Source organism: Mirounga angustirostris, unplaced genomic scaffold (genome assembly GCF_029215605.1).
Source record: "Mirounga angustirostris isolate CCGP_5_RB_7025 unplaced genomic scaffold, mMirAng1.0.hap1 SCAF_17, whole genome shotgun sequence".
NCBI classification, from domain to species: Eukaryota; Metazoa; Chordata; class Mammalia; order Carnivora; family Phocidae; genus Mirounga; species Mirounga angustirostris.
Genome location: NW_026991725.1, coordinates 9,318,267 through 9,337,340, shown reverse-complemented (window position 1 = coordinate 9,337,340; position 19,074 = coordinate 9,318,267). Strand labels below are relative to the sequence as shown.

General features: G+C 52.5%; 2 protein-coding genes across 9 annotated transcripts; one reads left to right on the top strand and one right to left on the bottom strand.

Annotated features, from left to right (window-relative positions):
* Positions 1-62: 62 nt before the first annotated feature.
* NLE1 (notchless homolog 1) lies at positions 63-8,666 on the top strand. Of its 8 annotated transcripts, none has more exons than XM_064583675.1 (13): positions 63-128; positions 247-396; positions 1,547-1,764; positions 2,346-2,425; positions 3,234-3,310; positions 3,483-3,580; positions 3,895-4,087; positions 4,563-4,698; positions 4,850-4,896; positions 6,136-6,338; positions 7,353-7,512; positions 7,627-7,697; positions 8,318-8,666. In XM_064583675.1, exons 1-13 carry the CDS (start codon positions 111-113, stop codon positions 8,328-8,330), a joined length of 1,464 nt encoding a protein of 487 aa, XP_064439745.1. In that variant the 5' UTR covers positions 63-110; the 3' UTR covers positions 8,331-8,666. The 8 variants fall into 8 exon arrangements, with proteins under 8 accessions (XP_064439745.1, XP_064439746.1, XP_064439744.1 ...); XM_064583676.1 differs by having other exon boundaries at positions 1,483-1,764; XM_064583674.1 differs by having other exon boundaries at positions 63-134.
* A 1,327-nt stretch (positions 8,667-9,993) lies between these two features.
* On the bottom strand, positions 9,994-18,277 carry FNDC8 (fibronectin type III domain containing 8). The gene is made up of 4 exons (XM_045888125.2): positions 18,069-18,277; positions 12,910-13,279; positions 11,023-11,259; positions 9,994-10,439 (listed from the first exon to the last, which is right to left on the bottom strand). The coding sequence occupies exons 1-4, from the start codon at positions 18,275-18,277 to the stop codon at positions 10,287-10,289; spliced, it is 969 nt and encodes a 322-aa protein (XP_045744081.1). The 3' UTR covers positions 9,994-10,286.
* Between the last annotated feature and the right edge of the window lie 797 nt (positions 18,278-19,074).

Below are 19,074 nucleotides of genomic sequence, written 5' to 3'. Positions count from 1 at the left end.
ACTTCTCCGCCGCCACACCAGAGGGCGATGTCGCGGCCTGCCGCGCCGCCCGACCCCGGGGGCGGCGCTCCGTCCCGCCGGAGTCTTTCTCCTCCACGTGGGGACGCGGGATGGCGGCGGCGGCGGCGGTGGGTGTGCGTGGGTGCGGGCGGGGGCGCTCGGGTCCGGGGTCCCCGAGGCCAAAGGGAGGCGGCAGTGGGGACTTCCCGGTCGGGCGGCGTGGCTGAGCCCCCGACGCGCTTGTAGGCGCAGGACGAGGCGGCGGCGCGCGACGTGCAGCGGCTGCTGGTGCAGTTCCAGGATGAGGGCGGGCAGCTGCTGGGCTCCCCGTTCGACGTGCCCGTGGACATCACCCCGGACAAGCTGCAGCTCGTGTGCAACGCGCTGCTGGCCCAGGTGAGCGGCGGCCCTGCCCTGGTCCGGCCCGCAGGGGATCAGGAGACCCAAGGTCTGGGGTTCGGGGGTCCCACTGCTCAGCGACAGTGGGTGAACGCCCCTGGCGGCTTGTCCGTGGTAGGGCCACCTACTTCGGGGGAAGAGTCAGGAGATCTAATCAGCGTGACAGCGCTTTGCGCGCCTTCAGGGTCCATCTGGGGAGAGAGACCGCATTTTGAACGCGTTGGGTGCATCGTCAAATTCCTCGACACAGCTCCGCGTTAATATCCCCATCTTACAGGGCGGCCCAGAGGCATTCAGTGATTTGTACGGTGCTACGCAGTAGGTGCTAGATTTGGAATTGGAACTCAAATGTCAGGTTAAAAACCCTTGCTCTTCTAAGCCAGGTTTATCAAAATGCTGCCCTCTGGTGGGGCTAAGGGCTTAAAAACACAGTACCTGGACCCCACCCCAGATTTACTACACCAAGACTCTGGGAGTGAAACAGAGTCTGCATTTTCTTTTCTTTCTTTCTTTTTTTTTTTTTTTTTAGATTTTATTTATATTTATTTGAGAGAAAGAGAGCGCACAGCAGGGAGAGGGGCAGAGGGAGAAGCAGGCTCCCTGCTAAGCAGGGAGCCTGAGGTGGGGCTCCATCCCAGGACCCCGGGATCATGACCTGAGCCGAAGGCAGACGCTTCACCGACTGAGCCATCCAGGTGTCCCCAGAGTCTGCATTTCAACCAGTTTTTTGGATGCTGCTTATACATTGTAGGGCATGGTGTGGTGGTTTAGAAAACACTGCATAATTCTGTATATGAACACTAATTCAGGACTTTAATTTTCTTTCTGAAGCACTTAGTCATTAGCAATAGGACATTGGGCTAATTACTTGTAACTGCTCTGAGCCTCAGTTTTCTCATCTGTCAAGTGGGAGTATTGATGCCTACCTCCCAGGGTTGTTGTGAGATGCAGATAAAGGGTTTTAAAGTACTATGTAAGTGTCCTGCAGTTACTCTTTGAGGATAAAAAAGGCCTTGTTCAGTGGGCATGGTGGGGGGTATCCCAAACAGTGGCTGAAAAGAATAAAGCTTCACCTGCCCACAGCTCAGTGGGGAGTGCTCCTGCCTATCCTTTGATGGAGGAGTTGCCCTTTGCCATTGCCCTCCAGGAGGATCCCTTGCCACTGGCTTTCTATGTCCACGATGCCGAGATCATCTCGTCACTGGGGAAGACGCTGGAGTCACAGGCAGTGGAGACAGAGAAGGTCCTTGACATCATCTACCAGCCACAGGCCATCTTCAGGGTCCGTGCTGTGACCCGCTGCACCAGCTCTTTGGAAGGTCACAGCGAGGCGGTCATTTCTGTGGCTTTCAGCCCCACAGGAAAGTAAGGACAGCTGCAGAATTGTGGAGTGGAGTGTGGGAGTACAGCCTCTTGCTGGGGTGGGGAGGGTACCCCAAGTTACAATCAATAGGACCTCAGGCTGCCTATCATAGACCTGAGCTCTGGGCACAAATTGCAGGTTAGGGACTTCCCTGGTGGGGTTTGGTCTTGAAGGACACCCACCTTGGAAGAATCCTTCCTGGACTTGATCTCAGGAGAGCTGAGCTGCGAGCTCCCTAGCTGTGTGACCCGGACAAGTCACTTTCTGACTTAATTCATCATCTGTGAAGCGGAGTTTCTTTGCGTTTTGCAGTCATACTGGGATAATGAGCAGCTTCAATCCTGGTAATAGCTGTGGCCATTCCTTTTAGAAAAGGAAGAGGAGAGAAATGGCTGCCTGGGGTCTTCTCCCAGATGGGATCAGTGTTACATTTCTCCTCAGGGGAGAGAGAAAAGCCCAGCCCCAGATTCTATGCCCAGAAGACAATTGAATAGGCGGCAGAAACGCACATGTGCAGTGTTCTGGTGCAGGCCCGACCCCTTGGCCCCACTGCAGAGGTCAGGTGGCCTCTCTTCTTCCCCAGGTACCTGGCCAGTGGCTCCGGAGACACCACTGTGCGCTTCTGGGATCTCAGCACCGAGACACCACATTTCACGTGCCAGGGTCAGTACGCACTTAGCTCTGTAGGGGGACTTAACCCAGTGGCGGATGTGCAATCATTTACTCAGCCCTTTAGTTCCTGAGGAGGTCCAGAACCCATTCAGCCCCTTCATGGCCAGTTAGCAGCGGCCTGTTTCTAGGTAGAGACCGCACCTTTGAGCAGGCTACATACAAACTGGACCAGAGAGTTCAGTGTGGGGTTGTGGGTTGTGCTGACGGCTGGTAGCAAGGAGAATCTGGATTTTGACGGCTGGTAGCAAGGAGAACCTGACTTAAATCCAGCCTCGACCACAGTGGTTCTTAAACTTGAGCACTTGACCATGCATCAGAATCACCTGGGAGGCTTGTTAACATACAGATTGCTGGGCCCCACCCCTAGAGTTTTGGTCTCCTTAGTTCTGAGATGCAGCCTGAGAATGTGCATGTCAAGTTCCCAGCTGGTGCTGATGCTTCTGGCCGAGTGATCTCGTGTATGTAGGGCGTGCTCCCCAAGCTTCAGTTTTATCATCTGAAAAATTGGGAATCGTTCTTGCTCCATACTTTAGAGCTATCATGAGAATTATAAGGGATGACGTGTGCAAACGCTTTATACCATGTATCGTGTAAGGAATTATTAGAAAGTAGAAGTATTATCTGTGCAGCAGGATGCATGGCTTTAGCACTTGGGATAGAGTTTGCCTAGAAAGCCTCATCTCTCCTTTGGTTCGACTGCTCATTTATTCAGGGAATAGTTGAGAAGTGCCAGGCACTGCTAGGCACTGAGAATAAAGACAGATGTGCTCCCTCCTTTCTCCCTCCCCTGCTTTTCTAGGACACAGACACTGGGTGCTTAGCATATCCTGGTCCCCAGATGGCAAGAAGCTGGCCTCAGGCTGCAAGAATGGCCAGGTCGGTGGTGGTCAGCGTAACTAGGCAGGGACTCTGGGCTCCCTTCCTAGGAGTTGGGTCAGATCAGGTTCTGGGGTCTTTAGGGAAGGATGGGTTGGGGCCAGTGGGCGGGGACCTGTGGTGGCCCAGGGACAGTTCAGGGAGGGTTATTGAGTAAGCTTCTGTCCTTCAGATTCTCCTGTGGGACCCAGGCACAGGGAAGCAGGTGGGCAGGGCCCTTGCTGGCCACAGCAAGTGGATCACAGGCCTGAGCTGGGAGCCCCTCCATGCGTAAGTGACACTGACGGAGCTGCGGGGGAATGAGGCGCTAGGGGCTCAAAACTGTCCTCTCCCCTGCTGAGGGGGCGAGATGGCCAGCCTGACCAACAGGCATGGTATGGCAGGCAGTGGGGCAAGTCTTCCAAGCGTGTGTTGCTGCTTGAGAGGGGGCTGCTCATCATGGGGCCTGAGAGCTGCCTTGCAATGCAGCTTGATCTTGGGGTCAGGAAGCCTTCACGTCATTGTCCCTGGCCCTTGAGCTGAGCATGGCGACGTGCTATGGGCATTGCCAGGTCGGAAGTGAGGTCACATCTCCCCCTCTCCAGGAACCCAGCGTGCCGCTATGTGGCCAGCAGCTCCAAGGATGGCAGCGTGCGGGTCTGGGATACGACTGCGGGCCGCTGTGAGCGCATCCTCACCGGGCACACGCAGTCAGTCACCTGTCTCCGGTGGGGAGGGGACGGGCTTCTCTACTCTGCCTCCCAGGACCGCACCATCAAAGTCTGGAGGGCTCATGATGTAAGAGCCGGGAGGGTCCAGAACCCAAGCCTGGGGGAATCTCAGGCCACGGGATGCTGGGGCTGGAAGGCAGGTTGGCCAGTGGGTCCTGGGATCCAGGTCGGGGAGGCGCTTCGGGAACGGTGGGTCCCGTGGTTGGTGCTGCATGGTAGTGGAGGTTCCAGTGTTCATTAGCACAGGCCGGACGTTCCTACTCTAGGAAGCCTGTTAGCTTTATGGAACCTGCTGTACCCCAGAGTTACTTGCCAGGAGCCAGTGTATTCCCACACACTTCACTTCCTTCCCATGAAACATGCTCATTTTAGACATGAGGAGAGACTTGAGCCCAGAGGGGTGATTCGATTAAGATCACAATGAACGAGGGTCCTGATTCCGAGTCCCGCATCACTGTCTTCTGGGGCTAACCTGGGGGTACCGGATCCCTAGGGTGGAGAGTGGGGTGGGAGTGTGTCTGACCTGACTCCCTCTGCCCTAGGGTGTGCTGTGCCGGACTCTGCAAGGCCATGGCCACTGGGTGAATACCATGGCACTCAGCACGGACTACGCCCTGCGTACAGGCGCCTTTGAGCCAGCCGAGGCCTCGATTAATGCCCAAGACCTCCAAGGGGCCTGTGAGTGGGCGGGAGAGGGCTGCCTGGGAAGGAGCCGCTTCTCTGGCTTAATGTGTGAGATTTGGACCTCGGCCGGGGTGTTTGCTATTGGCGTGGGATTTTCTAATCGGCCCCCTCATCTCCTCCTCTCCCCTCTGGTACCCGGCCACAGTGCAGGAGCTGAAGGATGGGGCTCTGAGGCGGTACAATCTGGTGCGGGTGAGTATGTGCCAGCCGCCAGCATGCCCAGCTCTGTACTTGTCCCCCACTGGTCCCTGAAACACTGCAGATACCCAGGCCCCTCCCCCCTTTCCTTTTCCAGAAAGTTCTTCGTGATAATCCTAGTTTACACTCCTAAAACCTTAACACATAGGGATCATTTTAATCATTTTGTTTCATTTATTTGCTTATCTATTTATTGCATTTTCTCTTTATTTTTTTTTTTAAGATTTATTTGAGAGAGAGAGTGCAAGCATGAGCAGGGGGAGGAGTGGAGAGGGAGAGAGAGAGAATCTCAGGTAGTCTTGCTGAACATGGAGCCTGACACGGGGCTTGATCTCATAACCCCGAGGTCATGACCTGAGCTGAAACCGAGAGCTGGACGCTCAACCAACTCAGCCCACTGCCCCTCTTTAAAGTAACACATTTAAGGGCACCTGGGTGGCTCAGTCAGTTAAGCAACTGCCTTCGGTTCAGGTCATGATCCCGGAGTCCCGGGATCGAGTCCCGCATCGGGCTCCCTGCTCAGCGGGAAGCCTGCTTCTCCCTCTGACCTTCCCCCTTCTTGTGCTCTCTCATAAATAAATGAATGAATCTTAAAAAAAAAAAAAAAAGGTAACACATTTATGTGGTCCAAGGACCAAAGAACACAAAAAGGTAGATAGTGAAAAAGTCTCGCGTCTCTGTTGCCCTTCCATTCCTTCTGGAAGCACCATGTGCTACTAGTATCCTGTGTTTCCTTCCAGAGACTTCATACATACACATGCATACAAACCCACATATAAAATCCTTTTTTCTTTTGAGAGAGAGAGAGGGAAGGGGGTGGCTTGCAGAGGAGAGAGAGAATCTTAAGCAGGCTCCACGCCCAGCACAGACCCATCTCAGGGCTCAATTCTACGACCCTGAGATCATGACCTGAGCCGAAATCAAGAGTCAAACGCTTAACCAACTGAACCATCCAGGCGCCCCAGTCCTTCCCTTTTTTAACACACTATTCTGTACCTTGCTTTTTCTTGTAATTGTGTACAATGATTAGAAACCATTCCATGTGCATAAAGCTTCTTTTTGGGGGCAGCGACTTACCAGGGACCCCATGTGAGTTGGTAGCTGGCCAGGCCTCATTTCTCCTAGTGCCGGCCTCTGTGCTGGTGTGGGGTAATCAGTGGTGTGTTTGCTGCCGAGGTTGGGCTCTCCTGTCTGAGGCCACGTCCAACACGGTGTGCTTTCTGCCTCTCCTAGGGCCAGGGCCCAGAGAGGCTGGTGTCTGGCTCAGACGACTTCACCTTATTCCTGTGGTCCCCAGCAGAGGACAAGAAGCCCCTTGCACGGATGACGGGACACCAGGCCCTCATCAACCAGGTGCTCTTCTCCCCTGACTCCCGCATTGTCGCCAGTGCCTCCTTCGACAAGTCCGTCAAACTCTGGGATGGCAGGACGGGCAGGTGAGTGAGGGCGTGGAGAGGAAGGGCCCTAGTCCTCTGGAAGGAGCTTGGCTCTGCCACTTCCTGGCTGTGTGGCCTTCGCAAGCATCTAGACTTTCTGAGGCTTTGTTTCCTCTTTTGTAATATGCAGACCCTACCTCTCAGCTTCATTACCAGGGTTAAGTGAGATGGTATATTTAGGACTGGCAATATATGGGCACGGAAATGCTAGCTCCTTTCATATCAAAGGAGAGAAATGATCTTAAGATGGCCAGGCATGTGGCAGAAGTATAGGTTTGAGGTGTAATTATTTCCTGGCCCTCCTCAAAGTGTGGTCTACACACCGGCAGCTGCAGCAGCATCTGGGAGCTCGATAGCAATGCAGAACCTCGGGCCCCACCCTGACCTTGTGAATCTCAGAATCTGCATTTGCATAAGGTCACCAGGTGATTCTGCTCCCGTTAAAGTTGAGAAGCACTGGTGTAATGAGGCACCGTGGCCTTGAGGTTAATGAGGTCACAGGAGAGGCAGAGGCACAGGCAAGAAGAGAACAGGGATGAGGGAGACCCTTGCTGGGGCCACATGGCAGCCCTTTTTCAAGATAGGAAACAGAGTCCCAGAGAGGCCTAATCTTGTCCAAATAGACGTAGCTGATCTGTATTGCTCTGAAAGTTCCAGGTGGGCCTGGCCCCCTTTTACTCCATGCCACCTGCCAGCAGGCACCTTGTGCTAGGGGGGTATCAGACAGATGGACTAAGCAGATGGCTCCGTTGGATTCTAAGTCATGCAAAGTTGTCCAGGTACAGAGGCCTGGCAAGAGGCACCCTAGAAGCAGCTCATTTGGAAAAGTTTTATAAAATCGTTATGACCTTGGTAATGATCACACTGGGGTAGGGGCTAGGCAGTAAGATTTTGTAAACGTTCCCCGGTAATTCTCATGGGCAGCTAAGGTTGAGAACCACTGCTGTGGGCGTAGGGGCCCCCTTCAGACATGTTTGAAGATCGAATACCCATCATCACCTTTTCCTGGCTCAGGTACCTGGCTTCCCTGCGTGGCCACGTGGCTGCTGTGTACCAGATCGCGTGGTCAGCCGATAGCCGGCTCCTGGTCAGCGGCAGCAGCGACAGCACGCTGAAGGTGTGGGATGTGAAGGCCCAGAAGCTGGCGGCGGACCTGCCAGGCCACGCAGATGAGGTATGGCTGGACCCTTGTGAGCAGAGGTGGGGTGGGTGGTGGGCTTGAAGCCTGGCCCTCCTGCCCCCCACCCTCCTCACTGACCTGGCTCCCCCAACCCCCACCTCGGGTTAGGTGTATGCTGTCGACTGGAGTCCAGATGGCCAGAGGGTGGCAAGTGGTGGCAAGGACAAATGCCTCCGGATGTGAGTGTGTGCTTGGCTCCCCTGCCGTTAAGTCGGTCACTCTTTGCATCTTTCCCTTCGGGTGGAGAATTCCAAGCGCTCTCCAGGGGCCGAAGACAGTGTGTGGTGTCAGGTTCTCTCGGTGGTTAAAAGGGAGGGCTGCGGAATTACAGGGAATATGGGAGACCCTGACAGTGCTCTCCAGGGGGCGAGCCCAGGGGCCCTCCAGCAAGAGGCAGTATGGTTCTCCGTTCCAGTCCTGGCTCTGGCTTTCACTGCGCAGTCTTAGCGTGCTTCACCTGCCTCCTGGGGGTTACCAAGCCTCGGTAGATGGGACGTTCCAAGATAGGAGGTGAACACACTTGGGAAGCTGAAGTGTGTGTACTTGTAAAGAATAGTCGTTGTTTGCCATTAGATGCCCCCGGTGGGCATCCGAGCAGCCAGGCCCTGGGATGAGGTCTTGGCTGGGGCAGGCAGCAGGCGTGTCGCCTGAGTTTGGGTAGTTAGAGCAGAGATGGTAGCCAGGCTCTTGATGACTGAGTGAACCACAAGCTCTCCCCCGTCGTGGGCTCCTGGGATGATATGGCAGCCTCCCTTTCCCAAGATGGGATCTCCATGCTGTTCCCTCCCCTTCTGCACAGATGGAGGAGATGAGAAACCCCAAGTTCTCTGGGACCCCCACCTGGACCTGCCGCTGCCAGTTGCCTGCCCTGACACAGACCCAAGGCCAGGGTGGTGACCCTGCAAATGAGCATGGCCTGCTGCCCTTGGACAGCCCCCAGTGGGGTCCCTCCCCAGAGCAGGAGAGCAGAGGTCACGGGGGACTACCAGTGAGCTCAGCCATTGGCCATCACTCTGTACCTCGCTGGTGGTGGGGGGCCAGGCAATGACTGGAGCCCTGCTGCCGCCCCTTCTTTCCTAAGTGTTCTTTTTACTCAGCGTCAGACCTGAGATTCTGTGACCAAATAAATCACTTCTGTTTTGTGTGTTCGGGTTGTCGCTCCTTGTCCTAGAATCCCAAGGCTCACTGGAGGACTATGCTGAGTCAGTTTGTCTAACCCTTCCCTCTGGGCTGCACCGAAACCCTGCTGACCCCGAAGTTGCCTTTCATCTCTTTCCCCCGTGCCTACAAGGGAGAGGCCGGTGGAGGCGGGGAAGACCGGCTGAAGCCCAGGAGAGTGGCCAGAGGAAAACCTGAGCCTGCACTGTCCAGTATGGTGGACACCAGCCACATGCGCTGTCTCTGTTTCCCTGGACGGCTAGGAATGCGGTCCTGCGACGCTAGCGTATGGCTAGGACAGCACGGATCAGACCACCTCCGTCACGGCAGGGAGCTGTGTGGGCCAGGGCTGCTCGAGGGCTGCTCTCCTCCGCGCCTCTCCCACATGGCACATCCCCCGAGGTCCTGCGGTGCGGCGAGCACTGTGCTGGGCTCTCGGGGTACAGAGCGGAAGGCGACAGCTGTCCCGGCTGTCCCGGAGCGTGCAGGGGTGAGAGCTGCAGCAGCAGGGGGTGTGGCGTGACAGGGGAAAATGGTTCTTTGGCCCAGGACGGCTTTCATGGAATGAAGGGAATCCCTACCGGATGTCCTTAGACTCTCGACCAAGATCTTGCCTTCCAAGCATCCTGCCAACACTTTCTCCTGTTTCAATGCTCAGGCGATCTGCTCAGGGTGGATTCTAAACTGTCCTTGTACGGACCGCCCAGGGCCATGGCGTTTCTAACCTCTTGTCCCTCCCCCCACCCTGCACTCATGCTCGGCTTCTCAGTCTCCACCTCGCACATCTCTGCACGGAGGCTGCACGAAGGGCAAAGGGGGGGGCACCGACTGCCGAGTGCCTACCCTGCATGGGCACTTGTCCTCCCATGAGGACACTCCCGTGAGCCTCACGGTAACTCTGCAGTCACGCTTGTAGGGTTCTCGCGTCCCTGAACCAGCCCGGGGAGCTTAAATGGTTTGTCCGTGCCCTCACATCCAGGAAAAACCAGGAGGAAATCAGACCGCACCCCCAACCTGCGCACTTCGCACCCTGTCCTTCCAGAGCTTGAATCATGTTGACACGCTACAGGCTGCCACCCCCTCTGTCCAGCATTGCTGTCTTTCCTGGTCTTTGAGTAACATTTCTTCCTCGCATGGGGACAGGGATGATGTTGGCAGAGCCCAGCAGTAGGTGGGGATAGGATCCCATTGCCCAGCCACACTTGTGTTTCATGGCCCCTACCCCCCAAACTTGGACTCCGCGCCCCGGCAGAAGCTAGGAAGGTGGATGGCAGCCCACCCCGCTGTTGGCATGAAACAAGTCGGGGTGCTAGGTGACCTGCAGTGCTTTAATGAGGGATCTGGACCCAGCCCGAATCTGGGGAGGGGGATGGATGCCTAGCAGCTGTGGGCAGTGGCGGACCTGACCTGGACTCTGGCATCTCCAGGTGAGTGGAGCTCCTAGCCTTGGCCCCAACCCAGGGGTGGAGTTTGGGGACCACCACCACCAGCCCCTGGGCGGGCTAGTCAGCAGTTCCTGGCATGGTGCTGGTGGTCCCATCTCACGATTCTGGTTCCTGAGAGCCCTGGGCTGAAGCTGAAGGTAGGTGAGGGGCTTCCTGGGGCCCTCCTTAGTAGGGAAATAGGTATTCCAGATCTTCGAGCTTCCGCATGTCCTCCAGCCCTAGGGACACGGTTTTCCTCTGGGGTTCCTTGCGCTGCACAGTGATCTGGATGGGGTTGTTCTCAGGGAAGCTGTTCAAGTCAGCGGCCACGGTTGCAAACTGAAATAAAACACAACCCCTCAGAATTCCTTCCCAGACCTGACCCTAGCTCAGCTCTTTGTTGGTCAGATGGGGTCTTGGATAGCCTTACCACCTACTCATGGGCACCCGAAACAGGTACGAACCCATGCCTTCCCTGTTGTGTGAGGTTTCCAACCCCAGAGCTATCTGTCCTCAGGCCTCCCCCCACGCCCCTGCCCACCTCCCTTCCCTTCTTTGTCCCCCTTTTGCCTCTTCCCTGTGTTCCCTCAATGCCCTTCACTCCCTGGCCTGCTCACAATTCTTAGTACTGAGTTGAAGAATCCCAAAGCTAACGGCATTGGAAGCTGGACATTACAGAGATGCTGGTGAATAGATGAGTTTGCATTCCCCAGTGGGCTCCACAGGGGCTTAATCCTTCAACTCCCAGAAGAAAGCAGCCTGGAATTCATGCTCATGCTCCCAGGCAGAAAGACAGCCAGCAGGAAGAAGAGCCGTGGGGGCATCAGGGTGTCCCCAGCCTCCAAAACCCCTGGCTCAGACCTCTCTCCCTGCCGCTCCCCAACCCCCCCCCCCCCACGGGCTCTCCTCTCCCAGGGCTCACTTTGTAGGGCTTGCACCACTTCCCCACCCCAGCTGTGTTGGCTGCACGGACGGTGAGGCAGTAAGTTGTGTTAGGCTTCAGTTCCATCAGCTTGACGGTGGTGCCCAAGATCTTGTTGAAGATCCATGGGCGATTCTTTGCCTTGCGTGGCTCATTGTCATTTGTCTTGGCCACTTCCTGCAACAGGACCTGGTAGAAACTGACCTGCTGCTTGCCCAGGGCATAGGTCCAGGAAATCTAGAGGAAGAGAGCCCCCCAGGCTTCCTCAGACCTGCTCCAGGCTGTCCTCCCCTCCCTCCCACCCCCAGCCATGGGTCTGAGGGCCCCACTCCCATCCCCTGCTCCTCCCGGGGCTGAGGCAGGGCTGATGGAAGGTGTAAGGCTTCCAAGGTGTAAGGTTTCCTGGGCAACCCCACCCACCTCAGAGTGTACCCCCATCCCGTATTTCTTCTAGACTAGTTGAGAGGGCCCTTAGGGATCATCTTATCCACCTTGCTCATTGCAGATGAGGTTACAGGTTCAGAGAGGGCGAGTGGCCGGCCTGGGGTCACACAGAGTGCCAGAGCCAAAGTTCAAAACAGTAGCTCCAGAGCCCACACACTTCGGGCTACAATGGTGGTTGCCGAGCCTGGCTAAGGAGCTCAGGGAGTTTTTACAACACTGCAGATTCTTGGCCCTGCTGCCTCCTGTCTGGTCTCCATTCCCAGTTTCCCCTCGTTCTAGGCCAGTGGTTCTCAAACTTGGGTGTGTATCAGAATACCCTAGAGGACTTGATAAAATAGATTGCTGGCCCCCACAGTTTCTGATTCAGTAGGCCCGAGGTGGAGGGGACAAGAATTTAATTGCAAACATGTTGCCATATGATGCTGATGCTGTTGGTAGTCTGAGAACCACACTTTGAAAGACACTGCTCATCTGGGACTTCCAGATTTATCTTCCTAAAATACAGCTCAAGTTGCATCCACTGTTGGATATAAAGCTTTGCAAAAGCTGTTCTCTACCGCTTACGGAAAAATCTGTATAGTAGCCTAACATTGTAGGACCTCTGAAAAAATGCCTCTGGACTAACTTCGCCCCTCTCTTCCCTGTCCTGGACTCTAGATAAGTGCTATTCAACATGGGGTCCATGGGCCATCGGCACCATCTGGCAACGTTAGCAGGGCAAATTCTCAGGCCCCACCCAGACCTACTGAATCAGAATCTCTAGGGATGAGGCCCAGGAATCTCATTTTTTTTTTTAAAGATTTTTTGTTTATTTATTTGAGAGAGAGAGAATGAGAGACAGATAGCATGAGAGGGAGACGCAGAGGGAGAAGCAGACTCCCTGCCGAGCAGGGAGCCCAATGCGGGACTCGATCCAGGGACTCTGGGATCATGACCTGAGCTGAAGGCAGTCGCTTAACCAACTGAGCCACCCAGGCGCCCAGGAATCTCATTTTTAACAAGATGATTGGATCCATAGGCACAGAAAAGTTCAAGAAGCCCTGGGTTGGGACCTGGCTGTTTGCTCCCACATTTTCCCACACGTTGCTCATATCAGCCCCTCCCTGGAATGCCATTCTCCCATCCCTGGATGTTTACATCCTACCTCTGTATCCCAGCTCAAATGTTAACCAAAGCCACCAAGCTTACTCCTGCACCTGGAAGTAATGTTTCTTTCCCTCTGAGATCCCCGTGGCACTTGGTCTGAACTCTTCCTACAGCACCACACCCGTTTCCAGCTAGCACTGGAGTTCCTTACAGACAGGGCCTCTCTCCTGAGCCAGGAGCTTGAGGTCAGGATGCAGGTGGTAGGTGTCTTCACAATCCCTATGGAGCTCAGCTCAGTGCCTGGCACACGGGGGCGGCCAGGGAGCCTGCGCTGAATGCACCAAGAGGGAAACGTACCACAGCCGTGGAATCACTGACAGTGTGTTCACAGATGAAGGGTGCCTCCGGCACGTCCATGACCACAGAGGACTCTGAGGGGGTCGAGGAGGTGTCTGTGTCCAGCTCAGGGTTGTCAAGGTCCAGCAGGCCCCCAGGCGTGATTTGGGACTTCGACTGGTGGGGGCAGAGGGCCAGGTCCCTCTTTTCTGTATCCTTGCCCACCGAGGAGAAGCTGAGTTTATTCAGCTCGCTCTCCAGCATTCCTGCGAAGAAGCTGCTGTTGGGCTGGGTCACAGCCAGTTTGATGGGATTCAGCAAGGTGGATGAGATGGGGGAGATGCTGGTGTCGTCAGAACTGCATTCAGAGTCCTCCACTGGCATCGGCTTCCTGAGTGGGAGGGAGACAGGGGAGCCTGCTGAGGGAGACCACCCCGGCCCGCACAGCCGGGAAGCTCTCCGAACGCAGGCCTTGTGCCTGACTCGCCAGAATCCCCAGCTGCTTCTGAATAGCTCGGAACATCCTTAGCACCCTGTAGCAGGGCATCAAACCCACCAGGGCACTTACTGAAAAATGCAGATTCCTGGTCCCTGCCCTACTTTGGAATGGGACTGGGAAAGCTGCTAAAGTATCTTTTTTTTAAAATTAATATTATGTATTCATTTGAGAGAGAGAAAGAGAGCAGAAACAGGGGGAGAGGCAGAGGCAGAGGGAGAGGGAGAAGCAGACTCCCTACTGAGCAGGGAGCCTGACATGGGGCTGGATCCCAGGACCTGGAGATCATGACCTGAGCCGAAGGCAGATGTTTAACCATCTGAGCCACCCAGGCACCGCTGCTAAAGAATCTTTAATAAGATCTTTAGACATGTCAAAAAAAAAAAAAAAAAAAAAAAAGATCTTTAGACAATTCAGAGGCATGTATTTGGAGAACCACAATTTGAGAAACACCGCTCACAGCTTAAATCCTCCTTCCAAAGTGGGGTGCAAATACTCTTGGGGGAATGCCCAGCCAGTCTAGCGAGGTATGGAAAAATATCTAAAAGTATCTAAAAGAAAAATAATTAAGCTTTACTCATATTTACTTCTACTGTTTAACAGTAATTACTAATTAGATGTTCTAACATTTAACACTATTAATATGTACCATGTAAATTACCAATAATACACATAGATTTACACATATTGGGGTAGATGCTTAAAAACTTTTCCTTCAGGGGCGCCTGGGTGGCTCAGATGGTTAGGCGTCTGCCATCGACTTGGGTCGTGGTCCCAGGGTCCTGGGATCGAGCCCCGCATCGGGCTTCCTGCTCGGCAGGAAGCCTGCTTCTCCCTCTCCCACTCCCTCTGCTTGTGTTCCTGCTCTCACTATCTCTCTCTCTGTCAAATAAATAAATAAAATCTTTAAAAAAAAATAAAAATAAAAACTTCCATCCAAATTTTGTTAAACTATGAGATATTTTAGACATACACAAGATAATCAAGAATAACACATTAGGGGCGACTGGGTGGCTCAGTCGTTAAGCATCTGCCTTCGGCTCAGGTCATGATCCCAGCGTCCTGGGATCGAGCCCCGCATCAGGCTCCCTGCTCAGCGGGAGGCCTGCTTCTCCCTCTCCCACTCCCCCTGCTTGTGTTCCCTCTCTCGCTGTGTCTCTGTCAAATAAATAAATAAAAATCTTAAAAAAAAAAAAAACCTTATATAAAAAAAGAATAATACATTAGCGGGGACATGCCATACAGTATGATAACTATATTGTCGGGCGCCTGGGTGGCTCAGCTGGATAAGCGTCTGCCTTCGGCTCAGGTCATGATCCCAGAGTCCTGGGATTGAGCCCCGCATCAGGCTCCCTGCTCAGCGGGGTTCTGCTTCTCCCTCTCCCTCTGCCTGTCGCTCCCCCAGCTTGTGCTCGCTCTCTCTCTCTCAAATAAATAAAATCTTCAAAAAAAAAAATACTATATTGTCTATTTGAAACTTGCTAAGAGAGCGAATCTTAAAAGTTCTTATCGCAAGAGGCAAATCTGTAACCATGTGTGGTGACGGATGGAAACAGAACTTATTGGGGCAACCACTTCACTACACATCTACCAAATCATGTTGTACATCTTACACTGATATGATGTTATATGCCAAGTGTATCTCAATAAAACTGGAAAAAAAATGAAATGAATATATGATAAAGTGAGAAAATAAAGAATGAGATATTAAGCTTCCACTTAGCCACCATCCAGTTTCAGAACTACAGCCTCACCAGTATAGCTAAAGCCCGCTGGACACTTCTGTCCCCCATCTCACTTCGCATCCTCCTACTCCACGGTAACCAGTACAGCACATTTCAGATTTTGTGTGTATCATTATACATGTGTCTTTATAGATTTGTGAGCGATGTCTGCTATCCTTAAGCAACATCGACTATTATTTTGCGTATTTTAAAACTTCACATAAATAAATGGTATCATCCAATACATATTCACCAGCAGCTCGTTTTGTTTTACTCCCCATTGGTTTATTTAATTTTATTTTTTAAAGACTTCATTTTTAAGTAATCTCTGCACCCAACATGGGGCTCGAACCCACAACCCGAGACCAAGAGTCACACACTCTGCCGACTGAGCAAGCCATGTGCTCCAACATTGTTTGTACTGACACATGTAGCTTTGGTTCAGTCATTTTAACTGTTGTACATTTTTCATTACATGGATAGTTGTATTTTTACCAATTCTTGGCTATTACAAAGAAAAACCTCCACTCCTCCCCCCACTCATGTGCGATCTCTCTCTCTATCCGTATCTCTATCTCTAAAATAAATAAATAAAATCTTAAAAAAAAAAAAAACCTAAAACACATTTCACAAACCAGTACTTACTCTATGTGTGATGTGCTCTGGAATTTTTTTTTAAGTTTTATTTATTTAAATAATCTCTACACCCAATGTGGGGCTCGAACTCACAACCCCAAGATCAGAGAGTCACATACTCTTCTGACTGAGCCAGCCAGGCACCCCTGGATTTTCTATTCTTTTATTTCATTTTTATAACGCTGGTCTCCATTAACTAGAATGAGTTCCTAAGGCATTAACGGATCACAACCCATAGTTTGAAGAGCAGTGGTATAGCAAGAACAGTCACTGGGCCTTTAGGAACCAAGCACCTTGACCAAGGTCACATGGTGAATTGAAGGCAGAGTTGGAACTAGAACCCAGATCTCCTGGGTCCCATGCTACACAGCTCCCACCTGCCTCTGGAACATTCTGGCTCCTCTCCTCTGCTTCCTACCCCATTCTGCCCCCTCCCACCCCCGGCTGCTCTGGCCAGATCCAACAACCAATATACAACCCCGGATCCCTTACTCCAGGCCTGCTTCATGGTTGATGGATGGGCTTCGTGGCTGATGGATGGGCCAAATTTTTCTTGAGCTCCAGCCCCAAAGACTGCCTGCTGAGAAATCCTGATCAGCCCAAAGCTCCTAGGCTAGCCTTTGGTAAACATTGGCATAGATGACTCCCTCATCAAGGGTCTTTTGTAGGCTGAAGAGTCTGAGTATTAACATCATTTATATTTCAGGTTGTCCTAATGAATTTCTATTTTATTTATTTTTTTGAAGATTAAAAAAAAAATTTAAACCAATCTCTACACCCAATGTGAGGCTTGAATTCACAACCCCAAGATCAAGAGTCTCATGCTCTACTGACTGAGCCAGGCAGGCGTCCCGTGAATCTATTTTATATTCACTTATTCAGAACAGCAGTGCTGGGGCGCCTGGGTGGCTCAGTCAGTTAAGCATCTGACTCTTTTTTCTAAAATTTTAATTCAATTAATTAACATATAGCATATTATTAGTTTCAGAGGTAGAGTTCAGTGATTCGTCAGTCTTGTATAATACCCAGTGCTCGTTACATTACGTGGCCTCCTTAATGTCCATCACCCAACTCTTGATTTCAGCTCAGGTCATGATTTCGTGGTCGTGGGATCGAGCCCTGGGTCGGTCTCCCTGCTCAGTGGGGAGTCTGCTTGAGATTCTCTTTCTCCCTCTACCCCTCCCCAACTCATGTGTGTCCTCTCTCTAAAATAAATAAATAAATAACAAATAAATAAATAAATATTTTTAAAAACACCCCCCACACACACAAAACAGGAGTGCTGAAATGGGCACAGAAAGCAGCTAAGCATTGAGCTATATGTTTGACAAAAATTTTTTATGATCTTCCTGACAGCCCTGCTGGATGGGTGTTAGCCCCATTTCGCAAATGAGGTACTGAAGGTCCCTGATCTTAATTAACTTGTCTACAGTCATATATCTAAGTGGTAGAACTTGGATTTGAACTTGGGCTTCTAGCCCAATATTTTCCTACCATGACATTTCCTACAAGCATCTGTCACTTTAGCCATCCCTGCTTATTTACAGGTCCCTTAGGAACTGGACGCCATATCCCTTTCAAGTAATCAAGACCAAATACATAGTTTGTGGGGGCCCCTTCTTCAAAATTATTAAGAATTTCAAGACATTGACAGCCCCCGCTGGTTCCTCAAGGTGTCTTGTCGTAGTACAGACCATGTCGTATTATTCTTGCTTCTCGCCTAACATCCCCCGACACACACACGCACGCACGCACACACACACACACACACACACACACCCCAGGCAGAGAGTTCCATGAAGGTAGGGGGTTTGTTTTTCAGCTCTGCATTCCCAGAACTTGACATTGGGCCAGACACCCAGCAGGTGCTCAGAGTTTTGTGGAATGAGCTAAAGAGAACCCAAAATCATAAGGAGGAACAGTAAACTTCAGGCTGAAGGCAGGCAGACTATTGGGGGGACCTAATCAGGCAGGTAAAGACAGCGAAAGGGAGGAATGAGGAAGAGGCGCCATCGGGGAGTGGAATGCGGTGTCTGAATGGGGGTGTGTGGGACTGGTGAGGACCACAGCTGGACTAAGCAGGAGGAGAAGTACTGTCCACAAAGCTCTGACGAAAACCAGGCCTTCTGGAGCAGAAGGCCTCCAAGCCTCCGAGAACTGATTTGGGATCAGGATTCCATAGTGCAACCTACACACGTGCTCTTCCTGGGGAGTCCAGGGATGGGTTGTGACAGGCCAAGGAAGCCTCATTGCTTCTTCAAGGCCCTCTCCCCGCCCCTCCACTCTGGCCTTAGAAAGGAGGAAAGGACCAGACTGTGTCTTACAGTAGATCGATGGTATCTTCCTGCAAGAAGTTAACCAAACTGCCCCTTGCGGAAAGTGGGAGTCCTTTGGTAGTGACGGTCCTGTTCATAGACTTGGGGTTTGGAAAGGGCTTCGACATTTGATCGAGTGCATTCAGAACGTTGAGGCTTTCCTTCTGCAGCATGGCCTCCTCCCCATCTCCCACTTTACATAGTGTCTCTGATGCCATCTCGTTTGTTTGGGACCACAGCCGTCACTACGCAGCTGACAGGAAGCAGAGAGAAACTGGGGGCAGTGGACCCACCCTTAGTTAGCGTGGGATGGGGGTGCAATGGGCTGACTTCATAATCATCACTGAGTGTAACAATTAGGGACCAGCCTCCCCCTTGATCTGAAGCTGCTGCTACCCAGGGCCAATGGCAGGAGTGGGGTACAAGGCACAGACTACATCACCCGTTGGGCCCCTTCCAGTTCTAATGCTCTGTGGTTACAACAGCCCTGCCTCTCTCTGAAGATCTCAAAATGCTTACCACCTGTTCCTTTCGGAGCTGCTCTGGGAAGGAGGAGCAGGGTGGTGAGAGAAGGCTCCTGGGTGCGATGGGAGGTGGCAGGGTCCCTGGGAAACAAGCGGGACTGAAATGAGTCTCTGGGAATGGGGGACTTTGTCTCTAGGATGCTGAGGCTCTATACCCAGAAATCCTAGGCAGCAAATCCCCACTATGTCGGTAGGCACAGGGAAAGTCCAGATGGCTCATGGGGCTCACAGCCCACATACAGCCAGGTTTTACGGCTAGAACTCTAAATGTGCCACATCCTCACCACAAGTGTCTTCATGTGTTGAGTGACAATGGTGGGTGCCACAGAGGAATACAAATATGGGCCAGACATTTTTCTGTTCACAAGGAAACCACCTTACCAGAGGAAAACCTACACACAACTTGGACAGGAGGAAGAGAGGCTATTGAAACAGAACTGGCTTTGCACTCAGATGTGGATTTGTCCGGCTCTGCACCTACAGGTTGTGTA

Excerpts from the sequence above, each read along its gene's own strand:
- NLE1 (XM_064583674.1), top strand. The coding sequence starts at position 111 with ATGGCGGCGGCGGCGGCGGTGGGT. Across the intron at positions 135-246 it reads CGGCGGCGGCGGCGGTGGGT|GCGCAGGACGAGGCGGCGGC; the intron begins GTGCGTGGGTGC and ends ACGCGCTTGTAG. Across the intron at positions 3,581-3,894 it reads AGCTGGGAGCCCCTCCATGC|GAACCCAGCGTGCCGCTATG; the intron begins GTAAGTGACACT and ends CCCCCTCTCCAG.
- FNDC8 (XM_045888125.2), bottom strand. The coding sequence starts at position 18,277 with ATGGCATCAGAGACACTATGTAAAGTGGGAGATGGGGAGGAGGCCATG. Across the intron at positions 13,280-18,068 it reads GAAGATACCATCGATCTACT|GAAGCCGATGCCAGTGGAGG; the intron begins GTAAGACACAGT and ends CCTCCCACTCAG. Across the intron at positions 10,440-11,022 it reads AGTGGTGCAAGCCCTACAAA|TTTGCAACCGTGGCCGCTGA; the intron begins GTGAGCCCTGGG and ends GTTTTATTTCAG.